We start from the raw sequence: 25,017 nt of genomic DNA on the forward strand, positions 1-25,017 counted from the left end.
GCCCCGCGCGCACACCGGGCCCCGCGCGCACGGGCGGGCGCAGCGCGGAGCCGGCGCGGCCCCGATGCCGAGCGCCGCCGGTCGGCCCCGCCATGGGCGGCTGCGTGGGGCGGCAGCGCCGGGAGCGGCCCGCCGCCGCCGGCGGCAACACCCGCAAGCGAGCAGGTGAGCGGGGGTCCTCCGGGCTGGGCACCCCCGCCATCGCGGGCACTGGGGCGGGGAGGGGGGTCCCATGTCCCCCTGGGGGTGGTGCGGGAGGAACGTGGGCACCGGAGAGGTGCGGTTCGCCGCGGGACAACTCCCCCCTCGCACAACCCCAGGAGCCGCTCTGTGCCTTCGGGGTTCTCGGACCCCGGGGATCCCGGTTCGGTACGCGGCCTCGGGAGCGGACAGGAACCGCGGCTCCCGTCCCGGCGCCCCGGAGGCTTTGCGGGGTCAGGGCTGGGGTGCGCAGCGCGTCCAGCCGAGCCCTGCCAGTTCCCGGCTCTTCCCGGGAAGTGCTGTCCTGCCAGGGCGGCAGGGTGGCGGATGCCCCCGGTCCGGGCTCGGCAGCGTCCCCCGCACGGTACGGCGCGTCCTGCGAGCGGCAGGGTCCTGCCTGCCCGCGGTCCGTGCTGTCCCGTACACCTGCCTGCTGCCGGCGGGCGCGACCGCGTCCGCGCTGCCCCGGGGCATCGGGAGGTGCGGGTAGGGCAGGGAGCTGCTGCGCCGGTCTGGAGAGCAGCGGCGGGGCTGGTGCAGCCCCGCGGCCCCCGGAGTTACCGGTAGCCGAACACCCGGGTGCCAAGAGGCGCTTCCCCGTGATGCCATGCCGGAGGGTCCCGGAGGCCGCGGGGATGGGTACGGTGGACTTTTGACGGAGAAGCCGTGGGCTGGTAGGATGAATCACGCCTTTCTTTTGCCGCCTCCCCGGCCGGTGCCGTCGCAGCCGGTAATTACCGTGTTTATGGCAGAGCGGTAGTGGGCGGCAGGAGAGGAGGGGCAGGAAGCGTGTGCCCGGGACGGGACGCCCCGGCCCTCGCCTGCAGCTGGGATGAGGGAGGGAAGGGCGTTTTCCGTGGGCCGGTGCCCGCCACTCCGGCAGCACGTGCAGGGTGCCGTGGCTGCTGGGCCGGGCTGTGCCCGTGCCTGTGCCGTGGGCAGCCGCCCCCACCGCGTGGGGCTCCAGGTGTGCCAGCCTGCCCCGGGGATGCTCTGCTGGTATGTATTGTGGTGATAGCCCCCCTCCACCCCCCACCCCGACACACTTTGCCCCCCAAGAGTGCGTTATTGCAGATATTGGTGAGGCCTGGGGTTCCTGGCTGGCGGTTCCCTCCGCTTGGTGGGATGTGGGGCCATTGCCTTGTAGCTCAGGCTGCTGTGATGGGGGGTGGAGTCAGATCCCAACATCTGGATCTGTGTGATCCCCTCCCGTGCCAGGAAACAGCTGGCTGCAGAGCCTGCGTCTCCATCCCCACTTGCTCTCCCGGTATGGGTCATGGTCACTTCCTGGTATACTGCTGTCAGTCGCTGCTGCTGCTTTCTTCCAGTGCGTCCCTTCCTGGCAGAGCAGGGCTGTCCCTTGTGCCAGCTGCCCTGGCTGCTTCCTGCCTTTGCTTGCATGGTTCCACCAGCCCATGGGAGATGCTCAGCAGGTGGTGGGGGATGAAGCAAGGCTACAGCTGCTCTCACCAGCAGTATGGGGACACTGCCCTGGGCCAGCAGGTCCCAGTACACGAGGACCTACCACCAGCGGGGAGGGGGGCTCTGCCTGCCCACCTCTGCTGCCTCAGGGACTCTGCTAAGCATCCCACCTGCCTGGCCAGCTCCTGCCCTGGCTGGGGCTTGTTCTGACCTCCTGTGGAGAGGTCCTTGGAGGACTCCCAGCAGCAGGTTGTCCCTGGGGTGGCCAGCTTACCACAGCAGGAGCTGGGGATGCCCGTTGCACGCAGCATCCCAGCCCTGCCTGGCTTGGGAGTGGCCCAGCCAGCACTGCTGGAAGCAGTGGTGTTTGCCTTCTGGCTGACATCTTCTCTGGGGCCTCCAGGACCTGTCAGCTGGGGCTGCCTAAGGCTCCTGCAGGCAGGGAGCAGACCCAGGGCAGGGAAGCCTTTGGGCCACATCCTTCTGCCTGGGGGTCCCTCACCAGGGCACTGCAGGGTGCTGAGCCACGGGCAGGGTGCTGCAGGCACAGGGCAGGAGGCAGCAGGCTGCCAGCCAGATCCTGTTGGCTCGAGTCCGGGCACAGCGAGCGGATGGACCTGTCTGGTGGTGCTGCCATGGAGAGTTGCACAAGGGGCTAGGAATAGAGCAGCAGGAGGTGATTAGAAGGTGCAGGCCCAGCTGGGCAGTAGCAATAAATAGACTAGGCCTAAGCCCCTGCCTACCTGGGCAAGGCTGCTGGGCATGTCTGTACACACGAGGCAGCCACAGCCTGTCCCTGCTCCCTGCCACAGCCGACCCCCACACCTCCTTTCCTGGGCCAGCCTCTTCCCTTTGTTGCAAGCAGAGCTGGGGGAATGGTGCTGGCTGGCAGTGCTGGCCAGGAGTCCTGGCTGTGAGAATGTGTGCCCCAGCCTGGTGGCCATAGCAGTGTAGGGACATGATCCCAGACGTGTCCTTCAGGCTGGCTGTGGACACTTCTCCGCTGCCCTCCTGGGGCAGGTGTTGCCTCTGACCTTGCCGTGTCCTGTGGTGCTGCAAATCCCTCTGGCCCAGCACCGTGACTGCTGAATCGGCAGCACTGGCTGCAGCCGGCTGCCCTTGCTCCTCCAGGGATGTGGGCAGGATGCTGCCTGCCAGGGATGCTTGGTGCCCAGCCCTGGGGTAGCTGAGCACCTGTGCCCCTTGGGCACACCCTGAGGCGGGTGCTTGCTGGGAAGCAGATGCTGTGCTGGCTCCAGTGGTCTTGGGTCGGTGAGGCAGGGCCGGTACAATCAAAAAGGTCATGTAGTGCCCTGTGTCACCACACACTTGCTCAGGAGCAGCTGCCTGGGGACCTTGGCTCAGCCCACAGCTGGCGGTGGTGGCTGTCTCCAGTGGCTGGGGTGTGTGGCATCACCTTGCCTGGCAGGTCACTGTGTGGGCATAGGCATCTTTGTGCCCAGCTGGAGCCTCACTTTCCCCTCATCCTGTCCCCACAGGATGGGCGCTGCCTGGCCAGCTCAGGGAGGGGGGTCACAGGAAGGAACTGTTATCATTCATTGTCCCCAGCTCAGCTGGGAGTGACAGCAACTCCTTCCTGCCCCACGTGTCCGGCCTGGCTGTGGGACTGATGGGATGGGGCTGTTCCCACAGGGCCACAGCCCAGTGTAGTGAGGGCATGATGCTCTGGGACCGGCATTGGGGTGGCTCAGGTCCCTGGGCAATGCTGGCTGCTGAAGGTCTGTGGGGATGTGGCTAGGGGCTGTTTCATGGAGAGCCAGTTCAGTTCAGCCCATTGCTGGGGCACCTGCAGTCTGGCAGCGATGCCCTCTGTCCCCCTGATGCCTGGGATGCTGTGTGCCTGCTGTCTTGCCTGAAGCTGGTCCCTGTCATCCCAGGGTAGGCAGAGGGGACAGTGAAGTCCTGACCCCCCTTTGCTGCAGCTCAGCCTTTGTAATCCCCTTCTCGTTCCGACTCAACAGCTTATTTCCTGGCTAATTCCCCAAGCTATAAATACTGCTCTGCCTCAAAGGGCCCCGAGGCCCTGTGGCCACCCTACAGGGCAGTGGCTGGTCCCACAAACAAGGAAGCAGGAGCCCTTGTCCCCTCTGGGGGCAAAGGGTGTCACCTGGGGGAGCAACTGCTGTGGGGCCAGTGGGATCTTGGGCCAAGCTTGCTTTAGCCCCGTTACCCCTGGCTACACTGGGGACTGTTGTTCACTGGACAGGGTGATCCCTCAAACCCTTGCTGGGGTGCAGGAGGTTACCAGGAAGAACCTGTGGTTATGGGGAGGTGGGGGGCTCAGGACCTGAGGGGAAACCCTGTCCTTTGGCTGAATATCCCCCCTCTGCAGGCCGCAATGAGCCCCTGAAGAAGGAGTGTCCCAAGTGGAAGAGTGACTACCCCATGACAGACGGGCAGCTGCGCAGCAAGCGGGACGAGTTTTGGGACACGGCACCAGCCTTTGAAGGCCGCAAGGAGATCTGGGATGCCCTGAAGGCAGCTGCCTATGCTGTAGAAGCCAATGACCACAGCCTGGCCCAGGCCATCCTCGATGGAGCCAGCATCACCCTGCCCCATGGTGAGGGTCAGCACTGGGGGTTTGTGTGGAATGTGTGCCGAGTGCCCCATATCTGGGCACATGGGGGTCCCAGGCTGGAGTAGAAAGGGGCTCCCACCTGCCATCTGGAGCTCAGCCCAGCTAAGGGGAGTAAGGCAGGCTGTGCCACACTGCTTGAGGTGGCCGTGTCCCCATTTGAGTGGTCCGTGGGGATGCCTACCCTTAGCATCTTATCCTGCTGTCCCCAGGGTCCCTGACGGAGTGCTATGATGAGCTGGGCAACCGGTACCAGCTGCCCGTCTACTGCCTTGCCCCCCCCATCAACCTGATCCTGGAGCGGAGCGAGGAGGAGGCGGTGGAACCGGCTGAACCTCTGCCCAGTGCCCGGCGGGAGTTCACCCTCAAGGTACGCCTCTCCACCGGCAAGGACCTGCGGCTCAGCGCCAGTATGAGTGACACCATCGGGCAGCTGAAGAAGCAGCTGCAGGCACAGGAGGGCATTGACCTGGCCTGGCAGCGATGGTTCTTCTCAGGCAAGCTGCTCACTGACCGCACACGACTGCAGGAGACCAAGATCCAGAAGGATTTTGTTGTGCAAGTGATTGTCAACCAGCCCCTTCCACCCAGGAACTGAGCCACCCTCTACTGGTTGAGGGGAGAGGGCAGGGGGCTGGGGGACAGTGGCACCTCTGGGGATTCCCTGTGCTGTGTTCTGGCCCATCTGGAGCTGCTCGTGCTCCCTCCTGAGGTTGCCACACAGGTGACCCCCAGGAAGGTCTGCATGGGGCTGTGCCACCACGGTGGCTCCCCTTGGCTGGGGACACGGGCAGGCGCCGTGTTTGCTGAAGGAGGTTCGAGACCAAGTGTCTCTGGGGCTGGGGCTCCTCTGCCAGGCAGTGCCAGCAGGGAGAGGCTGTGACCCACTGGGCTCTGGCTTCCCCCTGGCCAGGAGACTCGTGGGGTGCTGGGCTGGGTGGAGATGTCTCCCCTCTGTACATAGTCTGTATTTATCAATAAAGCCTTTTCATCCTTCCTCTGGCCTTGGGGACAGGCTGGAGGAGGCTGGTCCCTGTGGCTGTCCTGTATCTGCTCCCATGACAGAATGGGCACAAGGTGGTCAAGGGTAGCCTGGACACCCTGGCTCTGCTCCCTGGTGCCACCCTGACCCTGTCCTGCCAGCCCTGGCTGTTTGCTTGCCAGGACCCTTCCCCTCCATTGTCCCATTGTCATCCCAGCTGCTTCTTAGTGTGGGGTCACCACCTCCCTTTCCTGCTTCCTCCCCTCTGGAGGTATAAGCTTGTGTCTGCCCTTGAGCTAGGTGGGACAGTCCATGGAGGGGAACAGTCCCAAGACTACCTTCATGGCCACCATGGCCTGTCCTGGTGAAAATAGTGTCTTTCTGCTGTGAGAGGCTGTCGCACCCATGGGACAAGGCACCCGAGGATGGCCCTGGGAACTGCCCAGGAGCGTAACAGTGACATGTAGCTGTCCGTCCCTCCCCCAGGTCCTGTGCTGGTGGATGGTGCCCAGAGCATTAACTGTCCCAGCACAAGGCAGTGTTGGCCTCATCTTATAAGGGGGGAGTTCTCAGGAGGGTTGAACAATGTTCCTGCTGCCGGGAATAGCTGCCAGCTCTGCCTGTTGGCCCCACGTGAGGCCAGTCTCCTGCTGCCAGGCTGCCATGTGCTGTGGGGGAGGCCAGGCAGCCTCGGGAACCCTGGCAGGGCTGCTCGGAATGTTCCACACCTGAGGTCATCCTCTAAAGCAGCACAGAGGGGCCATGACTCCTGGCATCCCATGCTGCCTGCTGCTGGCTGAGAGACTTGAGAGGACCCATTGCCTCTCTTTGGGGTGGCCCCCCCCTCCCCAGGCCCCCACCCTGCCTAAGGTGCCAGGGAACAGCTGGCAGCATCTGACTGGATAGAGATGGGGTCATGGGAGCCATGAGAGCATCTTGCTTGCCCCAGGGTGGGTGGCACAGGCATAGGTGCCATGCCTATGGCATGACCCTGGATCATGTCCCTGTTCTGCTGAGCCTGTCTTGACTGGCTGTCACAGGTTCTGCACACTGCAGCTTCCCATAATGAGCACAGATGTCATGGTCAACCCAGGGTGTGGGGCTGGAGAGGTGAGTCAGGGCCACCAGAAAGCAGGAGGGTGAGCTCATGGAAAAGCTGCCCCAGTCATGTGGAGCAGCCACAGCTGTTGGTGCCCTTGGACTGTGGGACAGAGGGGCAGCAGCATAAAGCCCCACGGCCAGCGAAGCTGCCGGCAGCACCAGGAGCCAGGACTGGGAACTCCCTGCCTGTGGTGGCAAGAAGAAAAGGACACATCCTGCACAGGACTGTGCACTGCAGGCAGACATGGAGCTGGATGTGGAACGGGCCAAGGAGCTCATCGAGCAGAAGCTGGCAGAGGAGGAGAAGGAGGAGGTGGGTCCATAGGGCAGGGGAACCTTCCTGGGCTGTAGTAGGAACCCCCATTGTACTCTGCCCATCCTTAGGGACTGAGACGTGAGGAGGCTGGCACTGGCCTTGCCATCCTGGGGGATATATGAAGGTGTCCAAGGGCTCTCAGGGGAATCAAGTTCCCAACCTGCCAGCTCTGGCCCATGGGGCAGAACTGAGCAGCCGGCAGGTGCCCAGCTAATCAAGCAGGGTGGGCAGGCAAGCGCAAGCCCAAGGGCTGCCAAGCACCGTGCAGACCTCAGCGGCGAGTGGAGCCGTGCCCAGAGCCACCTTCCCTGGCAGGCTAAGGATGGAGGCAGTGGGGCTGCTCTGTACCCAGACAAGACCGTGCAGCACCTGCTGTGCCTGTGCAGAAACTGAAAAGGGATGGTGCACGGGAGCCACCGGCCGTGGAGCGGATGAGCACACCTGAGCTGGAGGAGGAGAAGCGCTGTGGCCCCAGGAACTGGGGCCTTGAGGCCATCAAAGTGAGTTGGGTTGGGGTGCAGGGTGGCCAGGGCTGGCTGGTCACAGATGAGTCAAACGGAGCACTGTGTGTGCTCACCAGGGCCAGGAGAAGGTGCGGAGGAGTTCAGTGGATTTGAGGCGGGAGATCATCGATGTAGGGAGCATCCAACGACTCATCGAGCTCCGCAAGCAGCGCCGGCAGCGCCGGGCAGAGCGGGCAGCCACCCCTGAGCCCACTCCACCACCTGAGCCCCTGGAGATTGTATGTCAGGGGTCCCAAGATGTGGGAGGGGGCTGCTGGATTAGGGGCTGGACCACCCCCAGGCCAGCCCCTGGGTCACCCTGCTGCTCAGAGACCTCCCTGGGGAAGCAGGGCAGGAGGCCCCCGTGTTGTCTCCTCTCCTGCACCCCTGGGCTGCCCCAGCCCTAAGCCTGTTTTATTGCCAGGAGGGTCCTGTGGAGCCAGAGACCTTCCTGCGGGCTGCTGTCCAGGGCAAGATGCACATCATCGAGAAGTTTCTGGCAGACGGTGGCTCCCCTGACACATGTGATGAGGTAGCATCCCTGGCAGCCACTGGTTGTCCCCCCTGCCTATTGCATGCCACCAAGTCCTGCAGCCATGCCCCACCATGCCTGTGGGTGAGGGCTGGGACCCTTGGGACAGGGCTGGAGGTACAACCAGACTGGGCAGGGGAGGATGCATCCATCCTCCAATGTGCCACCCTGTCCCCCAGTTCCACCGCACAGCCCTGCACCGCTCCTCGCTGGAGGGACACATGGAAATCCTGCAGAAGCTCCTGGACAGTGGGGCCACTGTTGACTTCAGGGACCGGGTGAGGCTGGATTCTGCTTCCAGCTGCATGCTGGTCTGGGCATCTGGGTGTGTTGCAGCCAGAACTACGGCAGGAGTGGGGACTGTGCAGTCCCCAGTGCTGTCCCTATCACGGAGGCAGGGCTTTGCCAGTTCAGCTCCAGCACGAGGACCTGCTGGGGCAGAGGACAGGCACAGGGTAGGGGTGTCCCCCACCATGACACAGCACTGTATGTCCAGCTGGACTGCACTGCCGTGCACTGGGCCTGCCGGGGTGGGCACCTGGATGCTGTCAAACTGCTGCAGGACCGCGGGGCAGACCTCAATGTGAAGGACAAGGTGAGCAGGGCAGAGCGGGTCACAGGGTTGTGCCAGGGGCAGGGGCATACCCTGGAGTACCAGAGCTGACCCTCTGTTGGGTTAGCAGGTGTGGGTGCTGATCCCCCCTGATGTCCATCTCACCCCCCCTCAAGCTGCTCAGCACACCTCTTCATGTGGCCACCCGAACCGGACACCTTGACATTGTGGAGCATCTCATCCACTGCGGGGTGGATATCAATGCCCCAGACAGGGTGAGTGCTTCAGCCATGCAGGCATCACTGGGGGCAACACTGATCCCCCTCCCTTTGTTGACCCCTCCAAGGGCTTCCAGCACCCACGGTGGGGCACATCTGGACACACACATCCCTGCCCCAGGGTGGTTGTAGCCACAGCCGGGTCTGGGAACAGGAACGGTCTCCCTTGTGTGGAGATTGGTGTGCTGAGGACAGGCAGGGGGTCCTTGTCCCCGGACCACAATTTCCAGTGAAGCTGTGTCTCTCACAGGAAGGTGACACAGCACTGCATGATGCCACACGGCTCAGTCGCTACAAGATCATCAAAACGCTGATCCTGTATGGGGCTGACATGATGGCCAAGAATGAGGTGAGTGTGTGGGGCCAGCACTGAGGCCATTTGCTGCTCCGTGTTGCACCACCCTGTGCCCAGCCTCTCTCTGCCCACTCTTGCAGGCTGGCAAGACCCCGACAGACCTGGTGCAGCAGTGGCAGGTGGACACACGCCAGGCACTGGAGACCAAGGAGCAGCTGCAGGGGGAAATGGAGGTCCCTGCATGATGGCACCAGGCAGGGACCAGGGGCTGGGCTCAGCTCCAAGGAGCAGGATCCAGACAAGGCTTGTCTGTGTCAATAAAAGACAGCAAAGAGCAGCTTTTGGCTCCAGGTGGCTTTGAGGTTGGGCAGCTGCACCAGCATTGATGGGCCTGGGGAAGCTGGGTTTTCCTGGGAGCAGGATTATTCAGCAGCATGGTAAGCCCTGCCTCCTATCACTAGCACTCAAGTATTGGTGACACCAAGTGGTTCAAGGGCAGGACTCCTTGCTGCAGGACACCCTGATTGCTCACAGTCCTACAAAGTCCCACCTGGGTAAGCTCAGGGAGGAAAAATGCATGGAGGACAGCTCAACCTGAGTCCATGTTGTGCTGGAGACTGGGACTGTGCCAGAGAGCAGCAGCTGTACCCGTGCTGGACAGCCATTCTGTGGGACTGGATGGCTTCTTGTCCTTCTGCCTTTCCTGCTGCAGCCATCCCCAGGGGACACGTGGTCCCTTTGCACACATGCTGAGTGCAGTGCTCACTGCTCCCTGTATGGAAATGCTCACACTCACCCGTTTACAGGAGACCTTACACTGACAGCTGGATCAGGTGATCCCTGACCAAAGCCCTGGGACTGCTTGCAATGCCTGGTCCCTCCCTGGTCTTGCAGCCCAGCCCTGTACGAGGCAGAGGGATGGCTGCCAGGGTTGGCAAGCCGAAGGGAAAGTCACGGCCGCGGTGGCCAAAGCTCACCTGGAGGGGCGCTGAGCTCCTAGCAGCCAGCTCCTGAAGGGGGAAGAACATCCTGAGCTCATCTGGTAACACCCCCATGTCATCTGCCCAGCAGGGTTGCGGGTCCCTCACGTGCCCCGTCAAACATTAACAGCCCCTCGGCGAGGCAAGCAGCACAGCCAGCGGCAGCACCCAGCCACCATGGCATTCAGCACCCGCCTCGCCTCGTCCCTCCGGTCCGCCCTGGCAGCTCTGCACTGGGCAGCCCCCAGGCAGTGCCGGGGGCTCAGCACCCCGCAGGGATCAGAGCCCTCACTCAATCTTGGGGGCATCTTCCCACCCCTCGCCACCCCTTTCTCACCCACACAGGAGGTGGACTATGCCCAGCTGGAGGGGAACCTGCGCCGCTATGCCAGCATCCCTTTCCGAGGTAAGCGCTGCCCACTGTCCTTCTCCCTGCACGCTCCCGCCAGATCCCTGCCTGCCACAGAGGCTGTGGCAGCGTGCAGGCAGCCTGCCAGCTTCCCAAGGGTGCTCAGCCCCTAGCTGGACTTTGCTCCGTGGCTGGCAACACCTCGGGTCACCCACCTGGGGCCTTTGCATGGCACGTGCCCAGGCACACTTGTGTGTCCTTGCACACCCCCACCACAGGCCAGCACGTGCTTGCACACACTCCACACGTGTGCAGGCTTGCACACATGCTCCATACATAGCTGCAGGCTTGAACCTATGCCGTACACTCCCATGCACACTCTCTGAAATTCCTGGGATATGTATCTGTCGATTGCCAAGGATGGATAGATGATTGGAGAGGAGCTGCAGAAGAGGTTGCAGCCTCATGAGGATGATCCCCAGAGGACATAGGCAGGAGAGGGCACACTGTGGGCTGTGGAGCTCTGCCTGGGTGCCAGCAGCAAAGAAGGGAGTGAGAGTAATGTGGATATCTGACAGTCCTGGCACCCTTCTCCTGTGCCTGAGCTCTGCCCTCCCCACATTTGTGTTCCAGGGTTGGTGGCACTGGGCTCCAACGGGGAGTATCCATACCTGGCATCCCGTGAGAGGGTGGAGGTGGTGAGCTGCGTGCGCCGGGCTCTGCCCAGGGACCGCTTGCTGCTGGCTGGCTCGGGCTGCGAATGTGAGTGCCTGTGTGGGCAGTGGTGGGGCCAGTGCATGGGCCATGTGTCCCCCCTGGAGCACATCTCACCCCTTTGTCTCCTCCCCAGCCACCCAGGCCACCATCGAGCTGACAGTCAGCATGGCAGAGGCGGGGGCTGACGTGGCACTGGTTGTGACACCCTGCTATTACCGGGGGGCCATGACCACTGCTGCCCTGATCCATCATTACACAGAGGTGAGCCATGTCCAGTGCCTGCCAGCAAACCCAGCTGGGACAGCAGGTCACCCACATCCAATGTGTCCCCAACCCACCTCAGCTACTGAAATCTGCCTGGCCGCCTGCAGGTTGGCGATGCATCCCCCATCCCTGTGGTGCTGTACAGTGTCCCTGCCAACACCGGCCTGGACCTGCCCATGGAGGCTGTCATCACCTTGGCTCAGCACCCCAACATCATTGGGATCAAGGACAGTGGTGGGGACGTGAGTGGGGCAGGAGTTACCCAGGGCTGCTTACCACCAAACCTGGACCTAAGCTGGGAATGGGGAACTGCAACTTGCAGCCCTTCCCTGGACCCCAGGGCTGCCAGCAGGCACCCTGCAGCAATGGGGACTGGGTGATGCCTGCCCCAGGCATCTGCATGTCTCTCCCCAGATCACCCGCATGGGGCTGATGGTCCACAAGACAAGGCAGGAGGATTTCCAGGTGCTGGCAGGATCTGCTGGCTTCCTGCTGGCGAGCTATGCTGTGGGTAAGTGCAGCTGCCCATCATTGGTGGGGGCACTGCCCAGGGACACTGGCAGGGGGAGGCGGGTGAGAGACCGGGAGGTGCTGGATAGGCGCAGCATGCTGAGCGGGCTGCCAACGTGCCCTGGTGTCTCTAGGTGCCTCTGGAGGTGTGTGTGCTCTCGCCAATGTTCTGGGTGACCCATTGTGTCAGCTGGACCACCTGTGCCGCACGGGCCAGTGGCAGGAGGCCCGTGACCTGCAGCACCGCCTCATTGAGCCCAACACAGCGGTGAGCAGGCAGAACCCCTGGGATGCTCAGGGGAGGAGGTGCCAGGCCATGACAGAAGCAAATAATGGAAGTCCCTTGGGCTGCAGGGAGTGGAGAGGTGGTTCAGGGGGACAGGATGGCACAGCACCTTGGCCAGCAAGCCAAGACAGGCTGGAGGTGAGAAGGTGGGAAGTACCAGCCCTGTCACGTTAAGGAACAGCTTGTCCACTGGCACCAGGCACTGCATGACCCTCTGTGAGAGCCTTGCTGGCTATTTATAGGCAGCAGTGTGTGTAGGGGAAGAGCTAGTCCTTCCTGGGCCCCTCATCCCACTATGGAGTGGCCTGTCCCTGCTGCAGAGCCCAATGTGCCACAGAGCTCCTGTGCAGAGTCCTGTGTGGGTGTGCTCTGCACCCCTACCCCGCAGTGGGGTGCTGCAGCCACCTCACACCCTGTCAGCCTTGCAGCCCCACATGGGGAGGACAGGAGTGATGGCAAGCAAAGAAGCAGGGGCTGCACAGCAGAGCCCAGAGAACATGCTGGCCCATGGGAGCAAGAAGGCCTTCGTGCCCTCCCTCCCACAGGTCACCCGCAGGTTTGGGATCCCGGGGCTGAAGAAGGCCATGGAGTGGTTTGGCTACTACGGAGGTCCCTGCCGTGCACCCCTGGCTCCTCTGAGCCCTGCCCAGGTTGAAGAACTGAGGAGCACCTTCAGTGCCAATGGCTGGTTGTGAGGTGTTCTCCATCTGCCCCTTCCCACGCTGGGAAGGGACAGGAGTCAGGGACCCTGGGAACTGGGGACATTCTGGGGACGCTGGGAGGTGGCCAGGAGAGGGCAGCCATGTTACTCTTTCCTGTTGGACAGGGCTGCACTGGGCAGACTGGGTAGAGGAGGGCAACCCCAGGCCAGCCTGCATCCCTGCCAGCCCCCAGGGACCTGTCTTCGCCTGGGAAGGGGTGGATCCTTGTGCCATGAATAAACCTGCAGTCTCCTCTTTGTGTCTGCAGTCCTGTCTGTGCAAGGCCTTCACACCATCCCTGCTCCCAGCAAAAAAGACATGGCACGGGTGTTTGGCAACATGGTTTACTCAGCTGAGGCCCGTGCAGGTGGCAGCACAAGGCAGGCACAGCAAGGCACGGGACCCGGTGCGGGCAGAGACTGGCAGGGAGGGCACGGCCCTGCAGCCCTGCACTGGGCAGTGAGGGCTGCCAGGATCCCTGTGCCTCAGCCAGCCAGACCGCAGCAGGGGTGAAGGTGAGCATGCAGTGGGGAGATGAAGCATGCTTGTGGGGGGCAAAATGGGGAACTGTGTGCCCCCTGCCTGCCCCTTCGCCATACCTCTATCCCGGCTCTGCCCAGGCCTCCTGCTCCAGCCCTGGCACCCCACGCAGCCCTGCTCATGTCCCACATTCCAGGCTCCAGCTGACCCTTCTCCTTGCTCACCATTGCTACCATCCTCCACCAGTGTGCAGCAGACATGTGCCAGGCTGGGCATTCCCCAGTCGCTCTCGGTGGGGATGCTGCTGCTGATGTCCCCAAGGCAGTGGGTGGATGGGTGGATTGGCACAGGGATGAGGGGAACACAGCCCATTGGCTGGCCCTGAGAGCAGGCTGGGTTCTTTGGGGACACAGTGTCACTGTGCCCTGGGCATGCAGAGGGATGACCAGTCACCCAGAGCTGAGGGTGCAGGCCACGGCATGCCCGGGGTGCCCACCCTGCCACCAGGACCAGGACAACAAAGTGAGCCAGGAGCTGCCCCTCTGGGGGCACGTGGTTCAGTCAGCAGCTTCCAGCCAAGGCACCCTGGCAGTGGGGTCAGGGACCAACCTCTACCCCCCTGCTCCATCCTCTGCAGCTGGCTAGCAGCTGTAGAGGTCCACAGTCTTCCTGGGGGGAAGAGGGCCCAAGCCCCTGTCACCCTGTCCTTCTGCTGCTCCAGCAGGTGCCAGGGCTACAGCCAGAAAGAGAAGGCACCACGGCTGCCCCAGGGCACTTGGGTGGAGAGCGGAGGATCCCATCCTCTCCAGCGACAGGGGTTTGGCAGGAGGACCTTGGAGGGGACGAAGGGCAGGGAGGCACCCAGCAGTGCCACATCCCTTCTCCAGGGCCAGCCAGTGCCCAAGTAGGGGGGTCCCTGCTCTGGTGGGAAGGGATGCGGGCACCATCACGCTGTCAGGCTGTGGGCAGACTTGGAGGCGCCCTGGGCCCTCTGGATGATGGCCGTGCACTTCTCCCGCCGCAGCAGCTTGTTGTTCTCAAAGAAGCCCTCATTGCGGGGCACGCCGTGCGAGCCATCAGGGAAGGTCAGGAGACCTGGAGAGGGGAGGGAAGGGCTGGGAGTGAAGAGGCGGGGAGCCACATCCAGCGGGGATGGGGCCAGGGATGAAGCGGGACGTGCTGGAAGGGGCTGTGCTGAGCAGGGGCCCTGCAGACGCCTGCACCATGCCGCCAGCACTCACCAAAGCCGTACACACGCCCGCCTTTGAACTCGCCCTCAAAGGTCATGTTGTCACAGCGGGTGAAGACTCCAACGCCATTGAACTTGCCCTGCACAAACTCCCCCTCGTACCTGTGTGGAAGGATCTCCTGAGGTGGCAGCTCCCCGCGACAAGTGGGAATGCCCAGGGAGTATGCAGGAGTGCTGTGCCCACCTGGAGCCATCGGAGAAGGTGAGCACGCCGCAGCCGTGGAAGAGCCCGTTCTCAAAGTGCCCCACATAAGCAGTGCCATCAGCAAATGTCAGCTGTCCGATGCCATGCCTGCGACCTAGGTGAGAGCAGAAATGGGCAGCAGTGGGCAGAGGCGGGACCTGCCCCAGTGTGGAGCTGGGCAGAGATGTGAGGTTTGCTTTTCCCCAGCACAGGTGGCAGTTCCCTCCTGCCACATCTCACCTTCTTTCCACTCGCCGCGGTACTCCTCCCCGTTGGAGTAGGTGAAGGAGCCTTTGGTGAGGGTCATGGCAACAGGCTCCGGCACAGCAGGACAAGAGCTGGCAGGGAGAGGCACAGAGAGCTGCTGGGCAGGGAGAGCAGCTCAGCTTGCCCAGAGCCCTTGCACCCTCTCAGCTTGCAGAGAGGCGCCTGTCTGCCCTGGGGAGAGCTCTGCGAGGGCACAGCACAGATGAGGAGGTGAGCCCAGGAGCACAGCTGCCCTGCCCAGGCTCTGAAACCCCAGCCGCCAGGTTCGGGTTGCTGCCCACCCCACTGCAGGGCTCAGGGAGATGTGAGCCCACGGGGGTCAGAGCCCTGTGAAATGTGAGTGAGTGGCAGGAAGAGGAGTGTGGCAGGAACTGGCTGCCTCCGTCATGGCACTCCAGCAGAATCCCAGAGGTCCTGCACTGTGCAGGCTCAGGCCAGGGGCCACTCTCAGCTTTGCTGGGGCAGTTCCAGGCAAAAACAAGCGTTTTGGAGAGGAGATGGATTTGCTGGATTGTGTTTAGTGGCAGTACCTCAGGAGAGGGAACAGAATGCTTGTGGGGTTTCCAGATTCAGCATCAAGAATGGGCAGACTCGGTTCACCCCCAGGGATCAGAGGACACTCCTCCCAAGAGGGACAGCAGAAATAGGATCCTGGGGCTTCAGGGCTTTGCTCAGCTACCCAGGCTTTGCAAACCTGCCTGCCAACAGCAAGCAGCCCCTGAAGCCCTGCACACCTCACAGAGCGCTGCCACGCAGCACAGGTCTCCCCAGCACACGGGAAGGCACCAGAATAGAGACAGCCCTGCAGGTGGGCTGGGCGCTGCCTCTCCAGCAAGTGCCGGTGCAGCTCAGGCAGTGCCAGCGATGGGAAGGGGCTCCCAGCATCTAAGCGGGGTCTGCCTGCTCACAGCCGGCTGCGCATCACCCCAGAGGTGTGTACTTGAACCAGCAAGGACGCGGCACTCAGGAGCAAAACAGGAACTTGCAAGGGCTTTGTGTCCAGAGAAATGGCCCCAGCCAAGGCGAACAGCGACTGAACAGTGCTCTCTGCTGATGGGAGGGACCGGGAGCGCACCGCCGGCTCCCACCCTGCAGCCTGCCCAGCCATGCCAGGCGGAGGAGAGGGTGCTACCGCGGGCTGTGAGCTCGGCCAGCACGGCCTGTGACACCTCACCAGGAGGACAGCACCCCACGAGCACTCCAGCCTGCTCAGAAGCCGGACACGCCCGCGCTGGGCTCCCACCACCCCGAGGCTGCACGTACCGCGCCCGCCGCAGGAAGAGGCAACGCGCCCAGCACAGCCCGAATCGCACAGTGGCCGAGGGGTGCACGACCCCGTTGCACCACACATCCCCGGGCAAAGGCACGGACATCCTGCCCGCGCCACGCACCCACGGCGGATGCGCGCACACCCCACCTGGGGAGCGTGTCTGGGGGCGTGACCGCGCCCACGGGTGATGCACCCACACCCCGATGTACCAATATCCCGTCGTGTCTGTGTTCCCGTGAGTGATCATCCACACCCCGCCGTGTCCGTGCACCCACGGCTGATGCACCCACACCCCGGTGTGTTCATGCACCCACGGCTGATACACGCACGCCTCACCACTGGGACACGCGTGGCGATGCTCACGGGCCCGGTGCGTGCCCAGGAGCGGGGCGGGCGGGGCGGGCGGCGCAGGGACTCGCGGCCCGCGCTCACCTGGCTCCGCGCTGTCCGCCTACACCGCTCCCCACCACGTCCCGCCGAGGGGCGGTGGCAGCCACCGCCCCTGCCAGCACCCCGCCCCGCCGGGCGGTGCCACGCCGCCAGCGTCCATCCCCACTCGCTGTTGGCTGTTTCCATGGCAACCGCTAGCAACGCGACTGTTCATTGGCCAGCTGCGCAGCACGCCCTCGCCGGCCGCCATCTTTGTGTGGGGCAAGGAGCTCGCCACCGCGGGCGTAGCTGCAGAGGGGCAGCGCCCTCACCCTGCCGCCATCTTTGTGAAGGGCAGCAATGGGCACGGCCACTCCAGAGCGTCCATCTTTGTGTAGGGCACTGGCGCCAGCCGCCACGGCGGGGGTGTACGGGAGGCCAAGACACCCTGGCCTCCCCGAACGAACGGTTCGAGGCGCGAGAGTTTCCGAACTAGTCCCAGCGGTATCATGTTCGCAGCCGTCCCCGCGGCTCCAGTCGCAGCGGTCGGGTTGGGCGTGGCGCGACGTGAGGCGGAGCAGCCAATGGGGTGCGGCGGGAGGCGGAGCCGCCCCGGGGCGCCGTGACGAGGGCGGAACCGGAAGCGGCAGCAGCGGCACGGCGGGGCCGGTCGGGCGGCGCGATGGACGAGACGAGCCCGCTGGTGTCGCCGGAGAGGGCGCAGGGCCCCGACTACGGGCTGCCGGGGGGGGCCGTGCGCGCCCTCCCGCCCGCTGCGCCCCCGCCGCCCTCCCCTCCCGGCTCCCCTGGTGGCCGCGACCGCGAGCGGCAGCCGCTCCTGGAGCGCGGGGCGCGGGGCCCGGCAGCGGCGCAGGCCCAGGCGCAGGCCCAGGCGGCGGCGGCAGCGGCGGCGGCGGCGGCGGCGGCCGCGCAGCGGGAGCGCAACGACTTCCCTGAGGATCCTGAGTTTGCCGACGTGGTGCGGCGGGCTGAGCTGGCCAGCGAGCGCGGCATCTTCCCCGAGCGCATCTCGCAGGGCTCCAGCGGCAGCTACTTCGTGAAGGACCCGCAGGGGGTGAGCTGGGCCTAGCCCCGCGTGGCCGACCCAGGGGTGGCGCCTCCCGTGTGGCTCCGGAGGCCGGAGGGCTGAGCGGTACTGGCCGGGAGCGGGACGCTGGCAGGAGTGACCGGCCGCGGAGGGCTGGTAGGAGCGACCGGAGCGGGTCTGAGGCTCCCCGGGGAGAAGTACAGTGGCGAAGTACAGCAGCGAGAGTGCGGGGCAGCAGTGTCCAAGTGCTGATTCAGCCTCTTCTGTGGCTTTGTGCCCAAAGAGGAAGAGTCACCCCCTCCCGCAGGCCCGTGCATCAGCATCTGAACACACTGGCTCCAGCCCCAAGGCTGGGACTCTGTGGGCTGAGCTGGTTTCGGCCTGTTTTTTTTTTCTTTTTTTTTGAACTGCGTGAGATGTCTTCTCTGTGGCTGTGTGGTTGGTATAGTGGAGACAAAGTCCTTGGCATGTAGCTGGTCCCCTATAGATTTGGTCAGCTTTGTGGCAGCCGTCTTTGTGCCACTGACTGGATGAGTGTGCAGCACAGGCTGGCTTGTCTTGTGACCTGCTGCTCCCTGCCCAATTGAGCTGTTGCTGTTTCCTGTGACTCCCTTGCCACGTGCGTGCTGGGATGCTTCCAGGGAATCAGGAGTGAGCTCTGTGGTCTCTCATGTGTCCTAGTTTTCCCTCTCTGGGTGAAAGCTGGCTTCTGGAAGCTGTTGCAGGCAGTTCCCAGCTCAGCTGATGGCATGTGGGGAAATACACGTTTGTGCCACAGCCCGGCTCCCTCCTATTGCTCAATATGAGACCTAGACTGGCCAGCCAGATGAGCTACCTGGGGATTGCAGGTTGGAGGCTGCTTGGCTGTAAGAGACCCAAACTTGGCTGCTGGAGCATGAGTGTGAGGAGCCAAAGTCTGTGTACTGCTGGCCGGTCCCCCAGATTATCCTGCTGCCAGCAAATGTGGCGTGTGACTGGTTGCTGTGATTGCTGCTCAGGGTCACCAAAAACATCCCACTGTTGGCATGGGAGAGAGTGTGGCATGTAGATATTGTGGGCAGCAGGGGGAAGATATTGAGGGGGAAAACTTTAATCTTTGATTATTTCCCTTGAGGCTACTGGGGCTTGAGCTGTTCCAGGGCTGTGCTGCCCAGCCCCAGTGGTTATGATCACCCCACTGCCAGCTGCTCCTCTGTGCTGGCCAGGCTCTCTCTGCCTTGCTGCTGGCACCAGGCAGACCTGTTTTCCCTGTCAGTGCTGCTCTCAGCACAGGTCTGTCTGGAAGGGGATGCTGTGCTGCCAGGCCTCTCTGGTTTTTGCTTCCATGCTGTCCCTGCCTGGCTGGGCCTTGTTCTGCTGGACTGGTTCCATGGAGCACAGGGCTTCATGCTGCCAGAGCTCCTGACAAGCCTCTTTGCGGGCTTATATCCAAGGATGGATATACTGGATATATTGACACTCATGTGACAGCCGTGTGGGGCTGCTGCGGGGGATCGCCTTCCTGCCTGCCTAGATAAAGGGGCTCCACCGTGTGATCTGGACATGGCTCAAGTGATCCTGTTCCCTCAAACACTTCCTTTCTGTCTTCCTACTCGACAAAGCCTTGGTTCTACTTGCTCTGGCCTGGCTTTTGGTCCTGACAGATTGAGACTGCATTGAGCTTCCCTGCTGAAGCACTGGGACTCATGTTCTATTTCCACATTCTGGCAGGAACTCGGCTTAGGGAAGTGGCGCCCACTCAGGCCAGGGCTAGCAGTAGCCATGGGAAAAAGGCCTGGTTGCATGTGCTGCTGAGTCACTCCAGAGCAGGGACTGCCATCCCCTCAGCGATGCCTGACCTGTGGGGACAGGTGGCCTTGCTCCTGTCCCAGCCCTTCTCTCATCTGTGTGCCTCTGCAGCAGGGGGATACCTACGCTGCTGTCCCCACTGTTGGGTTGGTGTGTGTGTGAGGCTGGACTGAGGGGCTGGGAGTGCTGCTGGTACCAGCTGGTGGCCAGTTTGGAGCTGCCTGTGCCCTTTCATCCACAGTATAGCCAGAGAGTCAGCCCTTCTGCTGGACTCCCAGCACAGACCCCTCAGGGGTCCTGAAGGTGCTTGGCTGTTATGGTCCTTTTCCTCTGGTCAGTTTGGGATCAGCTCTGTTCAATGGATTTTTGAGTCAGGGCAGGGGTTGCTATCCTGTCCTTTTCCTGTGTGGACATAATGACGAACGATAAGCAGCCATCCAAAGGTCACTGGAATGAGACTGATGTGTTTACCAGGAGACTGCATCATCACTGGTGTTTTTTGGGATTCATGTTTGGTATAAGGGTCTCTGGGCAGCACCCTGCTGTTGTGGGATGGGATACTGGCTGGAGAGGGTTTCTTCCCAACTCTGCCTACCTCCCTCCCAGGAGCTGTGGAGTTTTGCCTGGTCCCAGGAGGCTGGTTATTATCCTGCTGAGGGGCAGTTCTGGACCTGTTACTTAGTATCCTCACTGTGGGCTGAGGAAGGTGTCCCAGCTCTGCCAACTTCCTGGACTCAGCCCTCTTCTCTCCCACTCACAGAAAATCATTGGTGTCTTCAAGCCCAAGAATGAGGAGCCATATGGGCAGCTGAACCCCAAGTGGACCAAGTGGCTACAGAAGTTGTGCTGCCCATGCTGCTTTGGGAGAGACTGCCTTGTCCTGAACCAGGGCTACCTGTCAGAGGCAGGTGCCAGCCTGGTAGACCAGAAACTGGAACTCAACATTGTTCCCCGCACAAAGGTGAGGGGACAGCTGCTGGGGGCTTCTGGGGAGGCTGTTGTGTGCTGCCACACAGCTCTGCTTGCACCTTATCTTGTGTCACTGCTGACCTAGGAGATCGAGTACTCTAGACTAGGACTGTTCCTGTTCAAACCGTGGGGATCCTTGTGCTGGGCAGAACTCTGGGAAATGCTGTGTCTTGGTTTTCTCGGGCAGTCCTGTGATTTGCCAGAGGCCCCTGCTGACTGTGCTCATGTCCCTCCAGGTGGTGTATCTGGCCAGTGAGACCTTTAACTACAGTGCCATTGACAGGGTGAAGTCCCGAGGAAAGAGGCTGGCCCTGGAGAAGGTGCCGAAAGTTGGCCAGCGCTTCAATCGCATTGGTCTGCCACCCAAGGTAGGGCTGCCAGTCTCTATGCCTGCCTGTTAGCACCTCCCCAGCCTCTGTGGCCTTTTGTAATGCAGCCTGTCCTTGCTTCAGGTGGGCTCCTTCCAGCTCTTTGTGGAAGGCTACAAGGATGCAGACTACTGGCTGCGGCGGTTTGAAGCCGAGCCGCTCCCGGAGAACACTAATCGGCAGCTGCTGCTGCAGTTCGAGCGGCTGGTGGTGCTGGATTACATCATCAGGAACACAGGTAGGGCCAGCTGCCTGGCATTGGATGCTGCCTGCTCGTTCATGTCCTACCATGCTGGAGAAAGGGGAGGGAGATATAGGGTCTTGGTGGCTTTTCCCTGCACCTGAAACTCCTCTCCCCTAGGTTGCTGCCAGGTGACATCTGCCTCTAGGCAGAGTGCAGCTGCTGGGCTGCTCACCACCTGAGGCTGGCCAGTTTATTGGCAGATCTGGATCTACCATAGTGCTCAGGTGAAAGTTTGCCAGCTGTGAGGATCCAGAGACATCCAGAAATCCAGCAATTAACTGTGCCCTGTATATCCCATTTCACACCGTGTTCCCGAGTTTCTGCTAGGCTGGGAGGCATTGAGGTTGCACTCCGGGGCTTGCAGGCTGACCTTTCTCTTGGGAGCTGGCGATATGTGGACCTCTAAGGCTGTCTGTGGGGGGCTTGATGTGCCTTCCCATGCCTGCAGCAAGTTTAAGGGCTCTGGGAGTTTGTGCCTAAAATGTGTCTGTCTCAGTTCTGGGTCAGAGGAGGAATAGTCTTGTGCCCAGCCTGGTGCAGGGAGGCCTGGTGCTGACACAGCTGGTTTTATCTCCCTGCAGATCGGGGCAATGACAACTGGCTCATCAAGTATGACTGTCCCCTGGACAGCGCAGGTGTGCGGGTGAGTGGCTGCTTCTGGGCAGGGGCAACACGGGGACTCTGCTTCTGGAAACTGCCAGGCAGCAGGGCAGGAATTCCCCATCTGGTTTGGGTTTCCAAGTGTGTTGAGGCCTGATCTTGTCTCCTGGGCCTTTTGTTACCATTTGCGTTGGTAGGCTTGTGGCCTAGTGGGACTTAGAGATCCTGACAGTGGGGCTGCACGGAGTAGGAAGAGGACGTTCCTGCTGGGAGGACCTCCTTGTGACATGCTTCACTTCCTTCCAGGACAGCGACTGGGTGGTGGTGAAGGAGCCCATCATCAAGCTGGCTGCTATAGACAATGGTTTGGCCTTTCCCTTGAAACACCCGGACTCCTGGAGAGCATGTGAGTCCCTCAGGCTACGCCAAGGCACCATGGCAAGCCATACAACTCCATGCTTGAGCATCCTTTTCAAGGATTGTAGAGGAGAGGGCTAGGGCTGTGCCTCTGCAGCTTCTGGGTTCATGGGCAGCTCCTCAGCAGAGACTGTAGAAGGCAGATGCTGGACTCCATGTCCCAGATGCAGGGAATCTAGCACCCAGGGGCATGTGGCACTGTGTGTCGCTTTCTCCAGTTCTGATGTCTCCTGCTTTCTTCCACAGATCCATTCTACTGGGCATGGCTGCCCCAGGCCAAAATCCCCTTTTCACAGGAGATCAAGGACCTGATTCTTCCCAAGATCTCAGACCCCAACTTTGTCAAGGACCTGGAGGAAGATCTGTATGAGCTCTTCAAGGTGAACTGGAGGAGTGGGTGAAGATGATGCAGGAGGAGGAAAAGTGGGAGTGGTATTGGAGAACTTCCTGTCAAGGTTGCAGGGACAGAGAGGTGGTCAAGCTCCTGACAGTGTTTCTGGGCTGAGACACAGCAGGGTTATCCTTCTGTGAGGAGCTGAAGATTCAATGTGGGAGAAGCAGGAAACCTATGGGACAGGACAGGGGGTGTGGCTTACTTGGGGAATAGGCATCTTGTTCACTGCATGAAGCAATGGGTGGATCTCATTGTGTTCTTTGCTCCCTCTCTTGCAGAAAGACCCTGGCTTTGACAGGGGACAGTTTCACAAGCAGATTGCTGTCATGAGAGGCCAGGTAAGCTGTGCATAGGGAAGACAGATGGGTGAGGTAGGAAGCCTTGTCCTGCCTTTGTGACAGGAAGGGTGCTGGAGTGGATGTTCTCTGTTGCTCTGGCAGGGCAGCTCAGGCATTGTTCTGTTGTGCCATACAGATCCTGAATCTGACTCAGGCGTTGAAAGATGGGAAGAGTCCACTGCACCTGGTACAGATGCCACCTGTGATTGTGGAAACAGCGCGTTCCCATCAGCGCTCCACCAGTGAGTCCTACACGCAGAGCTTCCAGAGCCGGAAGCCTTTCTTCTCATGGTGGTAGCTGTGGGAGCCACGGGCAGGGCTTGGCCACCTCGGACTAGCACTGCGAGAGGAGCTGGGCCACTGCTGGCTCCTGTGGCTGGGACTTGACCTTCAGGGTAGAGCGAGCAGATGCGACTGGAGGAACCTGCAGCTGAACTGGAGGAGCCAGGCAGATTGGGCATGGTCCCTCCCCAGCTCCATTGGAGCTTGGTGCGCTGCCTGGGGCAGAGGCAAGGGGTAGGTGTGAGAATCTACCAGGAACGGTGGTGTGGCTGGGACCCTGCTCCTGCCTCTCTTCCTTGGCCCGCATGTGGTTCTGAGCACCCCTGCTTGGGGCTGGGATGAACAGGCTACTTGAGCCAGGATGCGTCCAGCCCTTTACACCAGCCACTGGCCCATTTTTTTCCCACCATACCAGCTGTCAGGCTGGGAAGGCCTTTAGCAGGTGATAGCCCCTCCATTTCCCTGAGGGTGTGCTGTACTCCTCCACTGTCCCTCTGGTGCCCCAACCCCGTGCATGCTGCTTTCCTCAGGGGGAGTTCCTGCTGCCCACTGGCGTAGCGGGGACCACAATGAACGGCTGTTCTCTGGCTAGAGGCTCGAGGAGGGGGACATAAGAGGGACAACACATGGGACTGGCTTGGGTGCAGTTAGACACTAAGGGAAAAAAGGTGCTGGCTTGTCCCTGTTTAGAGCAGGCGGCTTCACAGAGCGCTCCCATGGGAGCTCTCCCCTTTTGCCCCAGTCCATTTCTCCTGCCTGGTCTCCATAGCTGCTCTCGCTTGACTTTCTTTTCTTTCCCAGCAAGCTCCCTGGCTGCTGTGCAGCCAGCATGGTGCCAGCCTTGTCTGTGCCTAGGGACCCTCTGAGGGGCAGGGGTTGCCAGGAAAGGGCTGGAGGGGCTCTTCTGCCACATGGGTGGGAGCACTGGGGGACCAGCATGGACTCCTAGCTGCCCTGGAGCTGACAATCTCGCCTGCCTGCTGTGGTTGGGGAGGCAGGAAGCCCCTCTCTCACCAGCGGCTGCTGAGCTTGTGTTCTATAAAACAGCACCAGGGCTGCTGCCTGCACCCGCTTGCCTTGAGCTGTGACTCCTCAGGCTGCTGGGCAATGTCAGTGTTGGGTCTTGCTGTTCTGTTAGCCCATCTTTGGGGAGTGAGAGGGATGAAGGCAGGTGAACCTGGGAAGGCAGAGCAGCTGCTTTGTCTCCTGCAATGGGGAGGGGGCTCAGCACTGGCTGTGCAAGCACAGAGGGGGCAGAAGTGGAGATCCCAACTCCCTGGCCAGGCCCAGCTGCATTTGACTGACCCAAAATGTATTGTTCTAATGCACTGTAGAAATGTATGTAATGTATTTAAACCATGCAACGGTCTGAATAACAGAGCTGCCATTCAGCTGGCTACATCTGTGCCTCTGCAGCACCCTAGAGCAGGTTGGGGCTCCTCAGCCCATGGCTGGTATCCATATGTACCTGCACAGGGATGCACTGGCCGCCTGCAACTGCTGGAGGTGCTGCAGGACAGAGTTCCTTTCCTGTCTGCTCATGCTGGACAGTGAGGGCAACCAGCTGCCCAGGCTGTCCCTTGGCATCCTGTGTCTGCAGGTCCTGCTCCGGTCTCTCCTGGGCCCAATGGCTCTTGGAGGGGGAGCTCTAGAGGCTGGAAATGAGGCAGTCCAGCTGCTGCTTCCCCTCCTCTAAGTGGCCACAATGAGACTGCAAGGCTGCTTCTTGCAGCTGCTTCTCCTTCAGCCACAGGACCATGGATGGCTTGGAGTTTTGTTCTTTTGGCAGCGAGGCTTAATACCTCCTGCTTCAGCTCCTCCAGCTTCAGAATGTCTGCCCTGACTTCTCTGTTCTCCTGGGTGCTACACTCTTCCAGCTTGGCCACCCGGTCTTCCACCAGAGAAATCTTTCCGTGGAGAATCTATTACGTCTTCCAAGCATTCCTTCTCGTGAAGGGCAGCATGTAGCTTGTTGTTCAGTTGTCCCTGTGACTGTGGCAGGGCAGTTACTATGTGACTGTGCACTGGAATAGATTGCCCAGAGAGGCTGTGCAGTCTCATATTCAGGAACCATCTGGATGTGATCCTGTGACATCTGCTCTAGGATGACCCTGCTTAAGCAGGGAGGCTGGAACAGATGACCCAGAGGTCTATTCCAACTTGG

At 61.5% G+C, this 25,017-nt stretch overlaps 5 protein-coding genes across 10 annotated transcripts; 4 read left to right on the top strand and 1 right to left on the bottom strand.

The window, feature by feature from the left end:
- The first annotated feature begins 63 nt into the window (after window positions 1-63).
- Window positions 64-5,216, top strand: UBTD1 (ubiquitin domain containing 1). Its single transcript, XM_053949507.1, has 3 exons — window positions 64-165; window positions 3,977-4,204; window positions 4,432-5,216. Exons 1-3 carry the CDS (start codon window positions 93-95, stop codon window positions 4,815-4,817), a joined length of 687 nt encoding a protein of 228 aa, XP_053805482.1. The 5' UTR covers window positions 64-92; the 3' UTR covers window positions 4,818-5,216.
- Window positions 5,217-5,284: 68 nt separating this feature from the next.
- On the top strand, window positions 5,285-9,110 carry ANKRD2 (ankyrin repeat domain 2). Its single transcript, XM_053949508.1, is given in 11 exon segments — window positions 5,285-6,415; window positions 6,418-6,485; window positions 6,487-6,615; window positions 7,005-7,118; window positions 7,199-7,360; window positions 7,546-7,653; window positions 7,833-7,931; window positions 8,150-8,248; window positions 8,383-8,481; window positions 8,735-8,833; window positions 8,920-9,110. Coding segments are annotated over 11 exon segments (1,149 nt in total). The 5' UTR covers window positions 5,285-6,348; the 3' UTR covers window positions 9,025-9,110.
- A 756-nt stretch (window positions 9,111-9,866) lies between these two features.
- On the top strand, window positions 9,867-12,841 carry HOGA1 (4-hydroxy-2-oxoglutarate aldolase 1). 3 transcript variants are annotated; one of them, XM_053949162.1, is made up of 7 exons: window positions 9,867-10,165; window positions 10,742-10,870; window positions 10,959-11,086; window positions 11,197-11,331; window positions 11,504-11,600; window positions 11,734-11,867; window positions 12,431-12,841. In XM_053949162.1, the coding sequence occupies exons 1-7, from the start codon at window positions 9,937-9,939 to the stop codon at window positions 12,578-12,580; spliced, it is 1,002 nt and encodes a 333-aa protein (XP_053805137.1). In that variant the 5' UTR covers window positions 9,867-9,936; the 3' UTR covers window positions 12,581-12,841. The 3 variants fall into 3 exon arrangements, with proteins under 3 accessions (XP_053805137.1, XP_053805135.1, XP_053805136.1); XM_053949160.1 differs by having other exon boundaries at window positions 9,901-10,165; window positions 12,712-12,841; XM_053949161.1 differs by lacking the exon at window positions 11,197-11,331 and having other exon boundaries at window positions 9,901-10,165.
- Window positions 12,842-12,916: 75 nt separating this feature from the next.
- On the bottom strand, window positions 12,917-16,550 carry MORN4 (MORN repeat containing 4). 4 transcript variants are annotated; one of them, XM_053948678.1, is made up of 5 exons: window positions 16,469-16,550; window positions 14,740-14,837; window positions 14,500-14,614; window positions 14,308-14,417; window positions 12,917-14,161 (listed from the first exon to the last, which is right to left on the bottom strand). In XM_053948678.1, exons 2-5 carry the CDS (start codon window positions 14,804-14,806, stop codon window positions 14,013-14,015), a joined length of 441 nt encoding a protein of 146 aa, XP_053804653.1. In that variant the 5' UTR covers window positions 14,807-14,837; window positions 16,469-16,550; the 3' UTR covers window positions 12,917-14,012. The 4 variants fall into 4 exon arrangements, with proteins under 4 accessions (XP_053804653.1, XP_053804654.1, XP_053804655.1 ...); XM_053948679.1 differs by having other exon boundaries at window positions 14,740-14,949; window positions 16,469-16,549; XM_053948680.1 differs by lacking the exon at window positions 16,469-16,550 and adding an exon at window positions 16,373-16,461.
- A 430-nt stretch (window positions 16,551-16,980) lies between these two features.
- Window positions 16,981-24,813, top strand: PI4K2A (phosphatidylinositol 4-kinase type 2 alpha). Its single transcript, XM_053948675.1, has 9 exons — window positions 16,981-17,480; window positions 20,002-20,202; window positions 20,447-20,578; window positions 20,663-20,816; window positions 21,404-21,465; window positions 21,729-21,828; window positions 22,086-22,219; window positions 22,512-22,571; window positions 22,708-24,813. Exons 1-9 carry the CDS (start codon window positions 17,088-17,090, stop codon window positions 22,867-22,869), a joined length of 1,398 nt encoding a protein of 465 aa, XP_053804650.1. The 5' UTR covers window positions 16,981-17,087; the 3' UTR covers window positions 22,870-24,813.
- Window positions 24,814-25,017: the final 204 nt, after the last annotated feature.

The sequence above is a fragment of the Vidua chalybeata genome, chromosome 8 (genome assembly GCF_026979565.1).
Source record: "Vidua chalybeata isolate OUT-0048 chromosome 8, bVidCha1 merged haplotype, whole genome shotgun sequence".
NCBI lineage: Eukaryota > Metazoa > Chordata > Aves > Passeriformes > Viduidae > Vidua > Vidua chalybeata.